General features: G+C 43.9%; 1 protein-coding gene across 6 annotated transcripts in view; it reads left to right on the forward strand.

The window, feature by feature from the left end:
* The window catches only part of LOC118302802 (A-kinase anchor protein 13), a 98848-nt gene that overhangs the window by 59747 nt on the left and 22121 nt on the right, over positions 1-16980 (forward strand). For 4 of the 6 annotated variants that reach the window (XM_035629245.2, XM_035629247.2, XM_035629248.2 and 1 more), the window contains exons 11-22: positions 246-391; positions 2955-3313; positions 4082-4129; positions 6129-6191; positions 7152-7329; positions 7720-7822; positions 10424-10466; positions 10665-10776; positions 13818-13977; positions 15855-15922; positions 16036-16102; positions 16662-16812. In XM_035629245.2, coding sequence (XP_035485138.2) covers positions 246-391; positions 2955-3313; positions 4082-4129; positions 6129-6191; positions 7152-7329; positions 7720-7822; positions 10424-10466; positions 10665-10776; positions 13818-13977; positions 15855-15922; positions 16036-16102; positions 16662-16812 — 1498 coding nt within the window. The remainder of the gene's footprint in view (positions 1-245; positions 392-2954; positions 3314-4081; positions 4130-6128; positions 6192-7151; positions 7330-7719; positions 7823-10423; positions 10467-10664; positions 10777-13817; positions 13978-15854; positions 15923-16035; positions 16103-16661; positions 16813-16980) is intronic. The other 2 variants (XM_035629249.2, XM_035629250.2) reach the window with 2 other exon arrangements.

The raw sequence follows: 16980 nt of genomic DNA on the forward strand, positions 1-16980 counted from the left end.
GGGAATAAAAACACTATTTTGGAATCAAGGTGTTTTTCAGTTTTAACAGCCGAGTGCTCTCACTAAGAAAATATGAACGTGGGATCTAACTTTAATCGCACGAACAGGTTTTATTTCATTTTATAAAAATATTTCTCCTCTATTTCTTTTGTGAGAGTTGAAGTTAACATCCCTCCTCTTCGCCGCAGCGACAATGTCCTACATTGAATCAATAGTTGTTTAATTGCCGTCCTTGTGTTTTTCAGGATCCTCACATTCCTCAGCGTTTTCCAGTTTGCCCAGTAGGACGGGCAGCACCACCAGTTGCCCCTCCACAACTCACAGGGACTCTGGCAGCGACATAGAAAGCTTCCTCAACGCAGAGCCGGGATGTGACAGCGTCTTCAAAAAGGTCTGACCGCTGCTGCCTGATTTCCTTTATCGTAACTGGGGTTCGGTGGGAAAGTGGTGGTGTTGATATGTTTTTGAATAATCAACATAAATTACAGTGTTTGTGTTAGCAGAGCAGATTTATGGTTCAAATTTATATATTAAAAAAAAAAAAGATGTGGGTTGCCATGTGAGTTTGAACCAAGTGGAAACCCACCGTGACGTCACCCGTTGGTTTGTTAACTACTGTTTTGAAACCACGAGTTTAGCATTTTGGTCAGCGCCATCTTGTTTTTTTCGAAAACGGAAGTAACCATATTTGGAGGAGCAGGGGGTGGGGCACGACTGAGAGCTTGTCCACTGCTCGTCCACCTAAACCTGCAACCCTGCACCTATTGGACGGTCCTATCTGTCAATCACGCTGTCCGCGCTTCAATGTTTCGGTGCTTTATCGAGTATTTAACTCTAAATGGGACCATCATTTATACAATGAACATCATGCTGTATTGAAGAGGACTTGAAACTAGAAATTTAGACCATAAATTCCTCAGGAAAATGTTTTTGACGTTATAATCCAGACGTTATGAACCAGCTTGTTACAGAAGCCAATGTAAAAATAGGATACAGTTTATTAACCCTGCAGCATTGAATTCAGTGCCCACCTCTAATGGCTGCGGTCCACACATACAGTACATACGTGTTGAGCAGCAAGATATTTTTTTGTGTGTGTTTATCCCTGCAACTAGTCCTGCAGGGATTGTATGCTACATGTGAAGGAGCTATTTTGTCAGTCTCTGCTTTTTATTCATCAGCAATCAAACATCTACTAAGCATTTCTCTAAGCCCAGGAGCTCTACACCGCTGCTGCAGGGGAAGAGCAAGCTTCGGTCCCTGCTGTCACTCGGCTGCTATTGAAAGTCTGTTTGAAGACGGGCGCCCTTTGGTTAAAGTTGAAATACTTGTATTTTTTTCCCTTTTCTGCTGTGTTGAGCACTTGAAACACGCTCATGGTATTATGAACCGTATGTCCTTTTTTTGGGGGGGGGGACAATGGAAAAAGTCAGTGCAAGGACTATCTGCAGTGGAGGGCTCGGGCGCTGCAGAGAGGCAGTGAAGGGCAAAAATGTGCCGTGAAGTCCACAAGCTCTGGTTCCAAACAAAGAGCGCAGCAGCTTAATTCAGTTTTAGTAAGAGAGGATTGACGTCTTCACTGCTCTCTGTGGGGAAACAATGTCTTTTCTTCACAGGATGCGGTACTGTAGATTTTGTCCTCCGTTGTAACTTCACACGCTCACTAATTGCAGTGTCTAATGACGCGAGCATCATGCAAAAGCCTGAAATACAATATGACGTTTAAAACACAGCTGAAACCCTCCCTTTCCTCTACAGTGTGACTCACAAACATATACACTGCAGTAACATGAAGCCTGAATACATATACACACACACACACACACACACACACACACATACACACACAAATAAAACCCATGCGCTCTCTCGCTCCCAGAGGAAGTTGTGTGTGCAGCATGAAGCAGATCTTTCATTCCCCGCTCGTTCGACAGAAGCCGCTCTATGCTCGGCTCTCACTGCAGCTGGCCACACAATAGTCCCAGTTAAAGCTCACACCTACAAATTAGCTCTAATCGGACCCTCCCAAACCTGTGTTTGTATGCAGGAGCTCTTTCCCACCAGACCCCGGCCAAATCGCACGTAGAAGTACAATGTCTTTCTGTAGGTTTGTGTCACAGAGCTGTCAGACAGGTGAGACCGGTGAAATACAATGCACTGAGTCCGAGAAAGGTAGAAACATTTTTCTCCTTCTCCTCCATGAATTTATCATTTTATCATTTGCAAAGATGTATATTAGTTGACAAATATTGTACATCACAATGTTTGATGTATTAACCTTGAAAACCTATATGGTGACTTGAAAACATTTTCTCGGAAAAACATTTGTTCTCACATGGTAGCCATTATTTATTGTGGCTTGTTTAAATGTCAGTGTTGCTATAAATTGTCTCTGGCTCATTATCTCCTAAGCCTTACCATTTGGTCCTCATTATATGCCATTCCTGTGGGTTAAATAGCTCCACCAACCTTCTCTCGATTCATCTAATGCTGATGGATACAATGTGATATGCTAATAAGCATCAATTCTATTCTTTTATATTATAATGTGAAATGGACTTTATGGGGAATTGAAAAGGTGTTTTATTTCTGTCCAGAGTTAAAGGCTCCACTCCTGTGTGACTTTGTGAGTGTTTATCTAACACTGCCAATTGTAGTTCGCTCTCCACTAGGAAACTCATTGATCAAATGTGGGATGGAAGTGAAAAACAACAACAACAAAAAAAAAGCTACTTTTACACACGTTTGTGTAAAAGTAGAGTAAAAATTTTTTTTGAATAAATGAAGCTTTTTTGAATAAATGAAGCTCTTGATAGCTCATGGTAAACCACCACTTTAGGGTTGTGTTCCGTGGCCTTTGACAGTTCACTGTAGGGACACAAGTCTGTGTCGTCAGGATTAGACTAATGATATACAATACACTGTATATATTCTTTTTTTTTTTATGTCCACAGAGTGATGAACCATTGACAGGAGGCGACACTGCCAGCGAAGTTTCCGTCTCCTGCTCCTCCACAGACGACACCGCCAGCCTCGGCCCGCCCAGCTCCAGTCCTGAGGGCAGCCAGGGTCCGGCCTGTAGCTGGAGCCCAGAGGAGGGCATCCAGACTGGGGCTAATACCTGTGCAGAACCGGACGGTGGAGGAGGAGGTGGAGCGGGAGAAGCTGAAGAAGAGGCTAAAGACAGAGTGACAGAGGTGCCGCGGCGCTCTTGTCTCCTCCGGAACAGCATCCGCTCCCTGTCGCCTCTTCGCCGCCACAGCTGGGGTCCTGGAAAGAACAACGGCGCCGACACGGAGATGAACCAGAGGAGGTGAGACCGTGAAAGGCATTTGATTCCATTCTTGAAGATGAAGAATTCCTAATTACATTGTGGATGAAGTTGAATTGATTTTATGAAAGTCAATGTAAATTCTTTGCTCCACATATTAGCTCCTGGTGTTACTCTGGTGTTTGTCAGTAGATGTCAGTAGATCTGATGTGTGCAGATGTGTTATGAGGGCTTGTTGACGTCACTCTCTCCGTGCCATGTCGAGGCTCTTCCTCCTGCTGAGACCAGCTGTGTAGCCATTTGTCTGATGGTGTTTGGGAGCTGCCAAAATTGTACACACACAGATGCATAAGCACAAACACACAGGGCTACACACCTCATCTTCCGCACACACACACTTAAAGCCGCACATGTTCCTGTGAGTGTACAGTAGATATCAGTTAACGCGTACTACTTCACACTGGCGTTGATACACACCGACAATGCTAAAACAGCAGCCCGTCGCTGACCGTCTGCAGAGTAGTTGCCTGTGTCATGATGTTGGAGTGGAAACAGAGAAGCAACCGCTTAGTCCATTTGCACCTTTGATTTTTATTCCTTTAAGATCATCATGCCGGGTGAATGTGATTGTTAACATGGTGGTGTGTGGGCCATAGAGCTGTATCCACAGAAGATCATGGAGCCATCATGGAGTAAAACAGATTGTTCATTCATTGATTATGCTCTTAATGACCTGCCATTCCCTCATATCCCAACTCATCTCACACGTCATCGGCCTCTTCCTGTCTCTGTCTCATCCATCACCTCCAGTTCCATCCGTAGCCCTGGTGAGGGGAAGCCGACCTTTCACAGGAGAAGGTACCAATGAATTGCATTCATCAGTTTTTAGGCTGACTTGTTGCTAGGTGACATGTAATAACAAAATCTATGTAGGTGTGGCCTTTTTGGATCTCCCGCTTTTTTAATGTATGCTGGCTGAACTACTGCTGCACTGTGCTCCCTCCCTGCAGGCTGCTGCTCTGAAAAATGTTGCTCTTTTCACCCGCTGGAATGTGCAAGATGTGCTGTGGCAAATCTATGGTCCAGACACACTGGTGTTTTGTATTGCAGTGGTAATAACAAGCGGCCACATGGAGAGGGGAGGGGAGTTTAGTTCTGGAGGTGCACAGGACTGTGTTGGCCAGAGATTGATTTTTTTTTTTCTTTTTTGGTGTTCTGTGGGGAATTTTTATTAGACTTGAAAGTTTTGAATTCCATCCTGGAGGAGACCAGAGTGCCCAAGCAGCAAAGACTGGATGGAAGTTTTGTAGTCCGGGACCCAGACTAATTCTGGGAGCTCATTTAAATTTGCTTTGCCAGAATATGGTCTGGATCCCCTCCATTGGGAAGTGATTTCCCCCCTTGCAGAAAACTTGCCGGTCCAATCACAACCGATTATCTGATGATTAATGGAAGAAGCGAGGGTTTAAGTACCCGATATCTTTAAATTTCTCTCACGAAAATAGCAACACATCGTTCACAGACATCGTGGAATCATCATCACAGATGTCTCCTCTCTGCTGTAGTCGTTCAACAGACATCACGATTTGTCTGCCTCCTTTGGTAATGCCTCTTGGAAATCGAAAATGAACAGAGAGGTCACAGACTAATACTCATTTGAGTATTACGCCAGGCAGATGTTTTGCTGGTGATGCAAGAATGACACCCCTAACTTTGTGAACAACTGCAGTAAACTAAAGTATAGCAGAAAAGACAAAGTCAGTGTCATCGACCCAGGAGTGATGTTGATGCTTTGACCCAGAGTGGAGTTGTTTCAGTTTTTTTGCCTGAGCCATCATATCAGTGTGGAGTGTAAACTAGTTATTTGGTTCTTTGGGAACCAAGCAACATGTCCTTTTCAGGTCTCAGCCTTCTGCAATTGGTGCAGTGAAGCCCTGCAGAGGTTGGAAGGTTCCTGAGAGAGATACTATAAGAGCAGGAGCCAACGTCACAGTCTGCATCTGTCCTTACACTGTAGTTTACACCAGTGGACTCCTTTGGTTGTAGAAGGAGCCAGTGGAAGAGAGCGTGGGTAGGATGGACATGTTCTTTTTGAGAAATTCTTACTCCTAGTTTTTTGCTGGATTTCAAAGGCAAATGCAGTGTTTATATTCATTGGCCAATTTCTGCTTTTTAAAAATAAGTTATTTAGTTATTTATTTTGTACCAACATCCTTTGAATTTGGTTAAGATAGAATTTAGACCAAGGCGTGTTCTGAGTGGGACATATGGAGTTGAAAATAAAGTGCCTTCTGGCGAGCGTTGACCTAAAACAAAGCCCTTTGTGTCTTCATCTCTAACACTTGTGTGCAGCAAATCCAGGTGATGTGCTATTACTGTGAATAGCTAATAATGACCTGCCTCCCTGCCTGTCAGGTTATTATTAAAGCATGTCTGTTATGTTCAGAGACTGAGCTGAGCAATGTACTTACTGGGGCCTCATCGTTCAGATTCCAAAAAACAACAACAACAACAACAACAACAAAAAACTGCTTGTGTTAGCAGGCTATTCTCGCTGTATGGCATTTCTTAGCAACAACGTTGGGTTCAAGTCTACTTCCTGTCTGGTATTGACATTACCGCAACGCTGCGGCAGCAGGAAATGCACACACGGAACACATTTACAGTGTTTGATGGTGTGAAATGATATGCTGCACACACTGAGCCGGTAACCCGGTCAGGCCCGGACTCTTCTGATCCGCTTCTGTCTGCATCGTCATTGATCTGCCACGCTCGCTTGTCCACCTTCCCATTAGTCCTTCTTTATCTCCGCCTCCATTCTTCAGCTGACTAACTGCTCCACTTCACACTCTGTTAGCATCAGCTGGTGCCCTCCCAACGCCCCCCACAGTCTCCGTGTGGAAGTAGTTAGTTCCCTCAGGTACAGTTTAATGTGTGTGTGTGTGTCTGCGCGTGTGAGTGTGTGCGCATGCTGTTTTTTATGGGGTTTGTCTTTGTCTTGCAAAGAGCACATGACCTACTTTGAATTGGTCTTATTTAAATACTGCTTGATTTGCATTTGCTGTTGTTGTGGGTGTATGCCCGTGTGTGCTAGCTGCCCTGCCCTGCCAGTCAGTCAGTCAGTCAGTCAGTCAGTCAGTCAGTCAGTCAGTCAACTGTCAGTCAGTCACTTATGGCAGCAGAGAGCTGAAACAGCTGCTGCTTTTATTTATGTCAGTGCCAGGGACCCTCTGGCTCTATAGGGTAGTATGTAATAATACTGGCAGGATGGAGGCCTTAATATGACAAATGCAGTCGTCTGCACCGGAGGATGGGTGAGTGCTTCTCCATAGCTGGTCACTGGCAATCACCCGCCGTGACTCTTTTGGTGCAGTTTAGGTTACTGATGTTCGAACGTTTTGGAATGATTATTTGCCGGATAATGGAGTGTCATGCAGACCCAAGGGCTGGAGATAGGAGAGATTTACTGCCGGAACTTTAACTATCACCGAATCTGTCCTGGAGCTGCAGCCGCGCAGCATAGCTCATCCTGAAATGTAGCCGTAGTTTACTTCTCCATAATCATTGTATTGGATTTTTCAAGGCCTCTTATTTTCCAGTCATGGATCGATGTAATTGGGTTTGTAAATCTCAGCTCCGGAGCTCTCTATGTTGATGCTGATGTTGGGAATCATGCGCACCTGCTTCAGTGGTAAATCTGCTCCGGAGCCTGGTGATAACTCAGCTGGCTAAACACTATGCAGGACCAGCAGTGTGTGTGTCTGTCAACAGGTGCATGTATGTGTGTGTGTGTCTGATGCCACGGTAGTTGTGTGTAAGCAGAAAACTGTGACGAGCCATATTTATTGAGGCCACTTCTGACTCGTGTTTGTCCACACAGCTACAGCCTGGAGGGGCTCAGTGGGGTACAAGAAGAGCTGAGGAGCCCCACCGCCCAGGGGCCCCGAGTCCTGGAGCCTTTAAGGAGGCCTCGGCATGACAGCGACGACAGGGGCTCTCTGGTTTCCCTGACAGAGGAGCAGGAGGATCTGGGGGAGCATGGAAGACTACAGGAAGCGGTCAGCTCACAAACACATGCGCACACACACATACGCATAAACTCATTCGATTTTTCCTTTAGATGCCATATCTTCATACTGTCACACAGTTGGCCCAGAGGGTTCCTCACGAACGTCCTCAGCCTAATTCCCAGGAGAGGAGGAATGGATTTGTAAAGCTTGAGACTTTTCAGTTTGGGGATTAGTAAGATTTGATAAACATTGCTTTCCTCAGGGGGCTTCACACCGCTCTCATTGAACTTTAAAATAAATTGTGAACATCACCAACCATTTAGTCTAGTTTCCCCTTTTGCTGCGTCGTTCCTGTTTACCGTTAAATGACCAGTGATGTTTTGTTCCATGTTACTTTGACATGCGACCTTACATTCAACCTTGTGTCTCTTCCTACAGAAATCAAGGCGATATCGGCCCCTGCGAAACAGCTGTTCTCCCATGACCCTGCCCCTCACCAAGTCTGTATCCATGCTCGCAATCAGCCAGCGAGACATTGATGGTGAGTGACGAGCTGTGAGGCTGATGTACTGTACCTTCAGTGATCACCGTTTGATCTTTTTATCAACAGATTACTTTACTTTGTTACACTTTGATGTCGTAGTATATTGAAAAGTCCAAGTAGAACACATTTAATAAGTCATTAAAGCAGTAAATATCTCAAATACAGGATTTTTTATTGTGCTTCCAAGTTTATTTAATGTTCTCATATTACAATGGTCCTATACCATATTAGATCCGAAGGCCCTGTGCGCAGAGAGAGCACAGTCATTTTAAAGTGAAGAGAATTCATCATGTCCAATACCAATCCCAACAATGATCAAGAAAAAGCTACATGTCTAAATGCGCTGTGTATAGGTACAAAGTTTGTGAAATTAATTAAAGTTAAAAAGGCTTCCTTTTTATGTTTTTCTCAATCTCTTTACCATTTAATTTGTCAGATATAGAAGTTTTTTTTTCCATCTTGTCATTTCTTCCTCTTTATCCCCCATCTTCACTTCTGTTATGAAGTTTACTTCTTTTTATTAAGTGATCTGTTGCTGCTCTTTCCCCCCCCCCCAGCAGTGGGACACCTGAGACGTAAGAGGCGAATTTCCTTCTCTTTCAGCCTTTCCCCAATCCTCACCAAATCTAAGTCTCAGTTAATTTACGGGGATTCTTCATCTAGCGATGATGAGGATAACTTGAGTGAGTACTGTGAACGGACAGTAGCTTCAGTAGGACATAGCTGTGGTGTCAGAATCCAGAAATGCTAGCTATCCCCATTAGAATCCAATCATTCTATCACCTGCTTCGGGCTGCAGCCACACAGTTCTATAAACTGTGAATATGAAAGTAACTGTGGCTTGTCCTGCTGAAAAGGGTCTAGTCCTCATGGTGCAAGCAAAGTTTGACACACTCAAAAAAGTAACCCAGCACCCAGATTTATGTGCCCACATGTCCACCCATGACTAGAAGCATTGTCTTCATGCTCCCGCTCTGGAGGTGTCCAAAATATTTCTGGAACCACTCAGATTTATGTCGACGAGGGTGGCTGAAGGCAAAAAAAACATATTCATAACATTCAATCACCAAATATATACAATACAAAATGGATCATATTGGAATAATCTAAAACATTATGCATAAATATGCAGCCTGAACTTTGCCACGACCTTTCACTTCTAACGGTTTTGCACTGGGTGAGTTCTTCTGTAGGATAAATGCGGCCGTAGTAACGGACAGATATGAACTCAGGCCCAAACACAACTAGATGCTGAAGGCAGATGTAGCCCCAAAAGGTTCAGATGCAACAAACTTTTCATGAGGGAACCACTAATTACTGCCCATACTAAGCTGCTTGCAGAGTGAATGTGCAATTAGTTTGTAGCAAAGTCACCAGTGTAGAAAACTACCTGTTCACACAGGCTAGTATTTAGCTGACCTTTACTTAGATTAGTCTCTGGATTTATCTATTTGAAAAAAAAGAGAAGAAGAAAGAAACACAATCAGCAGAGAAAGAGGAAAAGAATGGTTAGAAACATCGCAGGTGAACTGTAGAAGCCGGCTCTTCCCTCCAGATAAATGTGAGCCTGTCACCTTTAGTCGAAGACGCTGAGCCATTCCTTCCCTTTTCTTATCGGTGAGATATTTCCATTAGTGTTTTGCTGTCTCCTTGACTATGTTGCTAGCAACACACACAGGCCAAAACTTTGCCCTCATTATCCTGTTTCGGGGTTGACTTTCTGATGCAGAGCAGGCAGGCCGTGCTTTGCATATTTCTGTGTTTGTTGGAATTTTGGGTAAAAATGACTTCTCAGACGGAGGCCGAGTATTTCCCTTGAAGAATGCATGCCTACGTTCAACTGATACCAACTAAGTAGAGACTGTGGTGCTCTCATTTACTTTACTTATATTATGTGTAATCAGTGACAGTTACCCGGGCCAGGAAATCTATTTCAATAATAGGGGAATCTGGGCGGAGCTTGGTAGGGCGCGTTAGCTGCAGCCAACATGGATGTGCTTGTAAGACAAACTAGCCACGACACAGAATGAAATGTAATTGGGTATTGAGACCATCATTTATTGTGGGGGTGAATGACTTTGTATTTCGAGAGTTCCTGAGCTTGGGTGTCTGTCCGTGCAGCCAGGGACTTTTTTGGAGCCAGCGTCTAGCAGCCATTAGTGGCACTGGATCTAAAGGCAGAACTGGCTTCAAGCTTTTGGCCTTTTGTCTTGCCACCCTCATCGGTGCCAGAGTCATTTTGTTGTCAGCCTCCACACAGGCTCCATGAGGGTACCTGAAGGTGAAGTACATTGCTCAAGGGCATTATTTTGTTCCCTGTCCAGTACTTGAAACCAGGGCATGAACTGTGAGGCTTATGGACAAAACAAAGTTGTTGTTTTTTAACCATTAGGGCAGTGCAGTCGTTCAGCTGCTTCAGGGGAAACCAAGACAACTAGTGGCAAGTGTGGCCGATCACTGCCCTAAATAGAGAGGGGAAGGACAAGTTCCACCTTAGATGACAAATATAGCAAATTAAAACAAAAGCTCCTGTCCTGTTTATGTCACCTGCTGAATCGTTGTCCTACTGCTCACATCCTTTCCTTTGTTTCTTACCAGGTATGAGGTCGTTTTCCAGCACCTCTGGGTCACTAGCATACAGGTCAGTCCAACTCTGCACATACACACTACCAGACAACCGTTCTCAGGGTTTGTACTGTACTAAGAGGATTATAGTCCTTTGTGGGGGTAAAAAAAATCTTTCAAGCACAACCATTTTCAGAATGAGAAAACAGGTAAGTGCAGCTGTTTAAGGATAAAATTATGTGTGCGTGTGTGTGTGTGTGTGTGTGTGTTCCAGTATATCAGAGGAGGAGCCTGGGCCTCTGCGGAGCGACACTGAGGGAAAGACTGCGACGAAAGTCAGCCGGACCTTCAGCTACCTCAAGAACAAGATGTACAAGAAGACCAGGGTGAGCGAACGTGGCGTTTTTAGTTCTCCTTAATAAAACTGCGGCAAGACTTTGAAGCCGTACTATATTTACCCTCTACCTCACTGTATACCATTTAATGCACTGTTTCCCTGAGCTGAGCCTCGGTGTCTGCAGTGTGTCTGGTCAAATGTCAGTCTCCTTACATAGCCTTCTCCTCCTTAAACATTTATTTTTCTCAAGCAAGGATGACTGAGCAGCAGGCTGCATCTCAGCCTCACACTGCTGCACAGTCTTACATGTGCACACACACACACAGGAAGTTGTCCTGTGTATCGTTCTCTGTTGGTCTCTGAACAGCTCCAGCCGGACCACCGGGGGTTATGTGTCTCGCTTAAGGGCAAGTCGATGTTTCTTGTAACATCCGCCAATCCAGTTTCCTCATGAGGTTTGCTTTTGATTCCACAACATTTTGTTGTCGCAGACCTGAATCTCAGATGGGAGATGTGGTAAAAGTCATCTTTCTTTACATACAGTACAAAACGATCTTACTGTAGGCGATTTATCTAAATTGTAAAAAAAAATAAAATTGAGACCATACTTACTTCTGCATTGATTATGATTATAATCCTGTACCTTTCGACTTTTGCATTGGTAGCAGGTTATTGGGTTGTCTTAAAAATAATTGAATTCAATTTCCAAGATGCTTTAGATGCCATTAAAAGTCCCAAATTAATATTTTTTCTGGCTTGCCGTAGGCAGTGGTGTTATTCATGAAATGTCTTTGTATCCAGTTTCAGGCTGTCAGGAGACATTACATGGCTGTAAACTAAAAAAGTGGGACTGCTGTGACAGTACATTGTGTGCAGAGAAGGCTGCTGTGTGCCGTTTCTCCATCGGACCTGTAGCAAGCGCTGTCACGTCTGAATGAATTTGTCAGTTTTTCATACTTAGTCAGTATGATCGTGAAAAGTCTAAAATGTTGTACTTGTACAGTAAGTGGGGATTCAGATGTCTCCTAGGTATATTCATGAGATTGCTGTGTTCTTTCTATAAGTGAGCAGCCCTCGCAAAAGAGACACTGAGGGGTGAACAGGAAGTGAAAGAGGAAGATGGAGTCGGCTTTGGTTTTATGATCTCCTCTAACCTCGGTCATTGCTTTGCTTTCAAAGCACTCCTCCATCACTGAGGTCATAATGATATAACGTGCTGTAGAATGTGAGACACATGAAAACGCTGATCTTCAAATTGTTTACATATTGGCTGCAGTGGTCCTTTTTTAGGTCTGATTCATATCCATAGTTGACAAATGTTTTCAGTGTCCCCTCAGCAACCACAGTCACACAGCACATAAAAAAAAAACATTTGTATTAATGTGAACAAGAAAGAAAGAGTCCATATGTTTGAAATTCTTTTGGACTACTGATCTGTGATCTGTTTCTGTGCCGTATCAAAAGTCTGAACGTTCTGGGGGAAACTAGTTTGTGCAGTGTTGTCATAATGTCTGTCCCAGACTGAAGGGGCATTGCAGAAATAGCACCTCCCGTAGCCATCAAGTCACTTCCTCATTGCAGCTTTCCCGGCATAATTTCAGTGCTGCTTGTAGCTTCAGCCACTTCTGCCTCCACCGGTGATGTTGTACAGGAGATTCATTGGGAGCCATGGCTTCTCACTGAGATGGAAAAGTGGGCTGGAGGTAGGCGAACAGAAAGCTCTGGTTTCCCAGTCAAATTGTGAGAGAAAGAGACTGTCACAATATCGTGTTAGAAGTGACCGGTGTTGCCTTCTGGGCTGATGTCTTATTCCACAGAAGTCTTTGCCTGTTCCATTATGTTTCACTTTTGTTTAAATCTCTGGTTTAGTTGTCACAAGTGATCTCTTCTCCTGTTGCGAATGCCTGTAGCCGAAAGAAATCTGCTGAGAATCATCCTTTGCTTCCTGTGTTTTTCTAAGAAGTCAGAACTGTTTTTGTAATATTTTATTTTTATTTTTTTACATTTAAACAGGCATGATATCTACAATGATTCTCACGACAGCGAAGATTACTTTAGTAGGTCATAGACTTTCTGTCTCCGGTGTGTGCTTCACCACTGGTTAGACAGCTGTCGTTGCAGAATGTGAGAACAAATGACACAAACGTGTTGTAATGTCTGTGAAGCACGTTCGCTCGCCGTCTCATAGCATCTTGAATCGCATGAACCAAACAAGCTCTAGTATGTCAGAGCTTTGTGGAGCCCTCAAACCAAGAGGCCCAGGGCTGGTCATTAAAAGGAGCTGGAAACTCCATTTTCCCATTTCCTCTGGGTTTGGGTGGAGGCTCTGTGATGTAAGTCCAAGAGAACAAGAGCTCTGTTCTTCTCGGCATCACTACATGGGATTGTGATTCAGCTCAGCATACAGATATGACCAACAGCCGAGGATGACCTCGTTCATTTAGGCCGCGGCGGCAGAAAGACCGCCCTGTTAATGAAAGGTCAAAGATTTGATTCCCAGACAGCGTGTCTCCGTCAGTAGTCATGCATCCTGTGTCTCTCCCTACCCATTTATCATTGCGGAGGTTTGAATATAAGCTTTGCAGTAGCTGAGAAAACATCACAATATGTAATATGGTTGTTAATATGGTAAAATGTTTACCCTTTGTACTGCTTACCACCATGTCCAACACAATAGATATCTGCAAGTTATCTTGTAAAATGTATTAAATAAGTCTGAAAATTCTGTAACAACAGAGAAGAAAACGTCCTGAACCAAAAACATGCAACATTTAAAACAGTCCCTAAATGAGACAGTTTGTTGTCAGCATAAATAATGCATCACTTAATATGCAAAGCCCCCCGCTGTGTAGTACATCAAAGTAATAATGTTGCTCTGCTGGATTCAGATTGGAATTTAACATAAGCAACTTGCCCAATGCTGAGACGTTTTCTCGATGTCTGCTAAATTAGTCTAATCTTAATCACAGTGTTTTTTTTATCTAAACCTCTTAATTGGCTGGAGGAGAAAAAAAGTTTAAAAGTAATTATTGAAGTAAAGTTCGTCGTGGGCTCTTTGTGTTTTTAACCCTGATAAATCTTCCCCTGCAGGAAAAGGAGCGAGAGAAACGGGAGAAGGAGAAGGAGGGCAAGGAGAAGGACAAGAAGACGGTGAACGGTCATCTGTTCACAGCGGTCAGCTCGGGCCACGCGGCCCAGTGTTCCCAGTGCAGCAGGGCCTTGACCAGCAAAGAGGCCTTCCACTGCACACGTAAGAACCTGTGTTTTCTTTGTCTTTTTTGCATTGTTCATTTTTTTATTTTCTCCTTTGTGTCTGATCAGTCCTCCCTGTTGTTTTATGTCTGTGTTCAAAGCCCATTACGTGCTGTGATCCTTTATTAAAAGAATTTGTTTCATCACAGATTCATTTTCTAATCTGAAAATACACCTCCGTTTCTCGGCGCTGTCGGAATCACACAGCGAGGAGAATGGAAGTAGCCGCAGCGGAGCAGAAAAGGGGTCCTCAGTAAACACACTGCACATCATCAGCCATGGCTCATGCTGCTGGGGTGGTCACATCAGCTTACTGTAAAGGCTCAGACTGGACATTTGGACTAAAGCATTTACAGTTATTTAAAATTTGCACTTGCAGACAAAATAAATCGTTGTCAAAAATGTAGGTCTGTTTAAGGCCTTGTTAGAAAATACATTCATGTTATATAGTGAATGTAATATCAGGTAAAACATATATATTTATATACTTTGTACACCGTTATCGGACAGGTAGCTGTAAACGGATCACACAAGTCGGAGCCGGCCTCGTGATCTGTATGAAGCAGTGAAACTCCCTGAAGGCTCAGTTCTAATGTGCCTGTCAGGCTTTTCATTACAGGCAACAAAACTGTTTTTGCATTGTTTTTTCCACTGAAGCAGAAGCAGTAGCCCTGAAGAGGATGTAGTTTATTGCACAAGCATTTGGCGCAACCCCAGAAAGAGCCTCAAAAAGGAGAAACCGGCTCTGCAATAGGCGGCAGCAGCAGCACAGCGACCCTCTCAGTGGCCATAATCCGCCTCAGACACTTCAGACTGGCAAACACAGCTCTTGTTGTGTCCATTTGTTCTGGTACGGAATTGTCAGAGCCCACGGTCGAGTCCGAGGGTGTTTTTCTGGAGGTTTGTACTCGCAGATGTCTGGCTGGTGTCCATTCGGCAGACAAATACAGTGATCCTTTGTCTCAGCTTAGCTGGAATTAGTTGGACAGTCACAAAACAAGGGTGTGCTGTGTTATACATTGATATGATACACAATACATCCAGTAGATACTCTAACATAAGGTCACATTTTCCAGTTGGTGGAAATGAAAATGGAAATTTTGACCCTGACTGTGACACTTCCTTTTTATCCTTTTTCAAGTAACACAGGTTTTTTTCTTTTCTTTCATACTGACTGTGAGTTGTGTTGATGTAATCCCTAGGGCGGAAGTGTTGTATGCATTTTAGCCCGTATGACTACGTATTCAGTGAGTTTGTGGGTTTCGCTTGTGCAACTTGTCTTTTTGAAGCACTTCTCTCTGTCTCTTGGACAAATGCTTCTTTGAAATTACGTGGACATTTGGTCGAGCCCTGTGAATATTTCTGACAAAACCAGAGCTAGTTGTTCCTCTTGCCTTCACTTCCCACTCGACTGTGTATGTGCACTGGACATGCTTCTGCTTTTATATGCCTACAGTATAAAACTGTGCAGTAGTTTTGAAAAGGAAAACAGGACGACTGAACAGGATCAGATTGCGGATCGGATCTTATTTTAGCACTGTCGCATGATGACCTTGTCTCAAAATGGTGATTTGGGAATGTTTACATAATTGAAATGTTCCCATGCAACTCAGTTTTTATCCTGGTGTGTCATTCCTCCGCCTATCTCCTTTTTTTCCCCCTCAGTCCATGAGAAGTATTACCCCTCGATTGCATCACATGCTCTGCTCCAGTCTGTCTTTCATTAGTGGGCTGGTGGAGTTTCCTGGCCGCCTATGAAAAACCAGTCAGAATTTCTGGCCCCCACCTTTCCACAAAACCCTCAAAAACCCCCACCCCTGTCACCAGACTCGCTAGTATTCAGCAAGCGTTCTGTTGCTTTTTTTTTCTTTCCAGACTGTAACGCTTCCGTCCACAAGGGCTGCAGGGACAGCCTGCCTGTTTGTGCCAAGGTGAAGATGAAGGTAAATGTTCCCTCCCACTTACTCCACCACTGATCTGTAGTACTCTGTTGTCTTGCGGCCAATATTGATTTGAACTCATCATTTATGCTTTTATGCTCTGTTCCTCTGGCTAGTTGCCCAAGCAGCAGTTTGCAGTACCAGATTCGAGCTCCTTTCCCACAGTCACCATGAGGAACAAATGTGAGTGTCGAACCAAACTGGGGTTCCACATATTGTAATCATGGCCCGTAACCATTTACAGATTGATTGTTGTGATTTCCATTTGCACTATCATTTGCACTAAATTCAGCTTAATATGTTGTTTCTATACTTGAGATCAAGAGATCAAAAGAAAGGGGGACTCACTCCAAAATTAATCAGCATACAGGATATGATCACTATCACTATCTCTTGTGCTATAAATCCAAGTGAACAGAAGATTTCTGTGAAGGATTCCTTATCTCTGTTGGGTGAAAATACTATTGTCTCCTATTTCAGTAATTTCCGTGTTTGTAGATCAGTTAAAGGATTATAAGCTGCTCCAGCGGCTAAACATATTCCCTGGCCTAGACTCATGACGCTTTTCAAAAGCCACTGGATAATTTCAAAACTGATTTCTCAAGAAGCCAAAGAAAAAATATTGTTCTTTCTTCCTCAAAAGTTGTTATACTGGAGAGGGCTTCCTCTGTAATCCTCTAAGGATTATTTGAGGGTTTAAAGGCTACCGCTAACTGTACCTTTCTGTCTGTCTCTGGTCCAGCTGGTGGGACGAGGGAGCGCCCCTGGTCGGCCATCTTGTCCCCTGAAGATCATTCTTCGCTGATTATCCCATCATCACGGAGACACAACAGCATCATGAACTTCCACGGCAACAACCTGTCAAAGAGTCTGTCAATAAGCAACATTGCAGGGTGAGCTTTTGTGTGTGTGTGTGTGTGTGTGTGTGTGTGTGTGTGTGTGTGTGTGTGTGTGTGTGTGTGTGTGTGTGTGTGTGTGTGTGTGTGTGTGTGTGTGTGTGTGTGTGTGTGTGTGTGTGTGTGTGTGTGTGTGTGTGTGTGTGTGAGTGAGAGACTCATTTT

This window comes from Scophthalmus maximus, chromosome 4, assembly GCF_022379125.1.
Source record: "Scophthalmus maximus strain ysfricsl-2021 chromosome 4, ASM2237912v1, whole genome shotgun sequence".
NCBI classification, from domain to species: Eukaryota; Metazoa; Chordata; class Actinopteri; order Pleuronectiformes; family Scophthalmidae; genus Scophthalmus; species Scophthalmus maximus.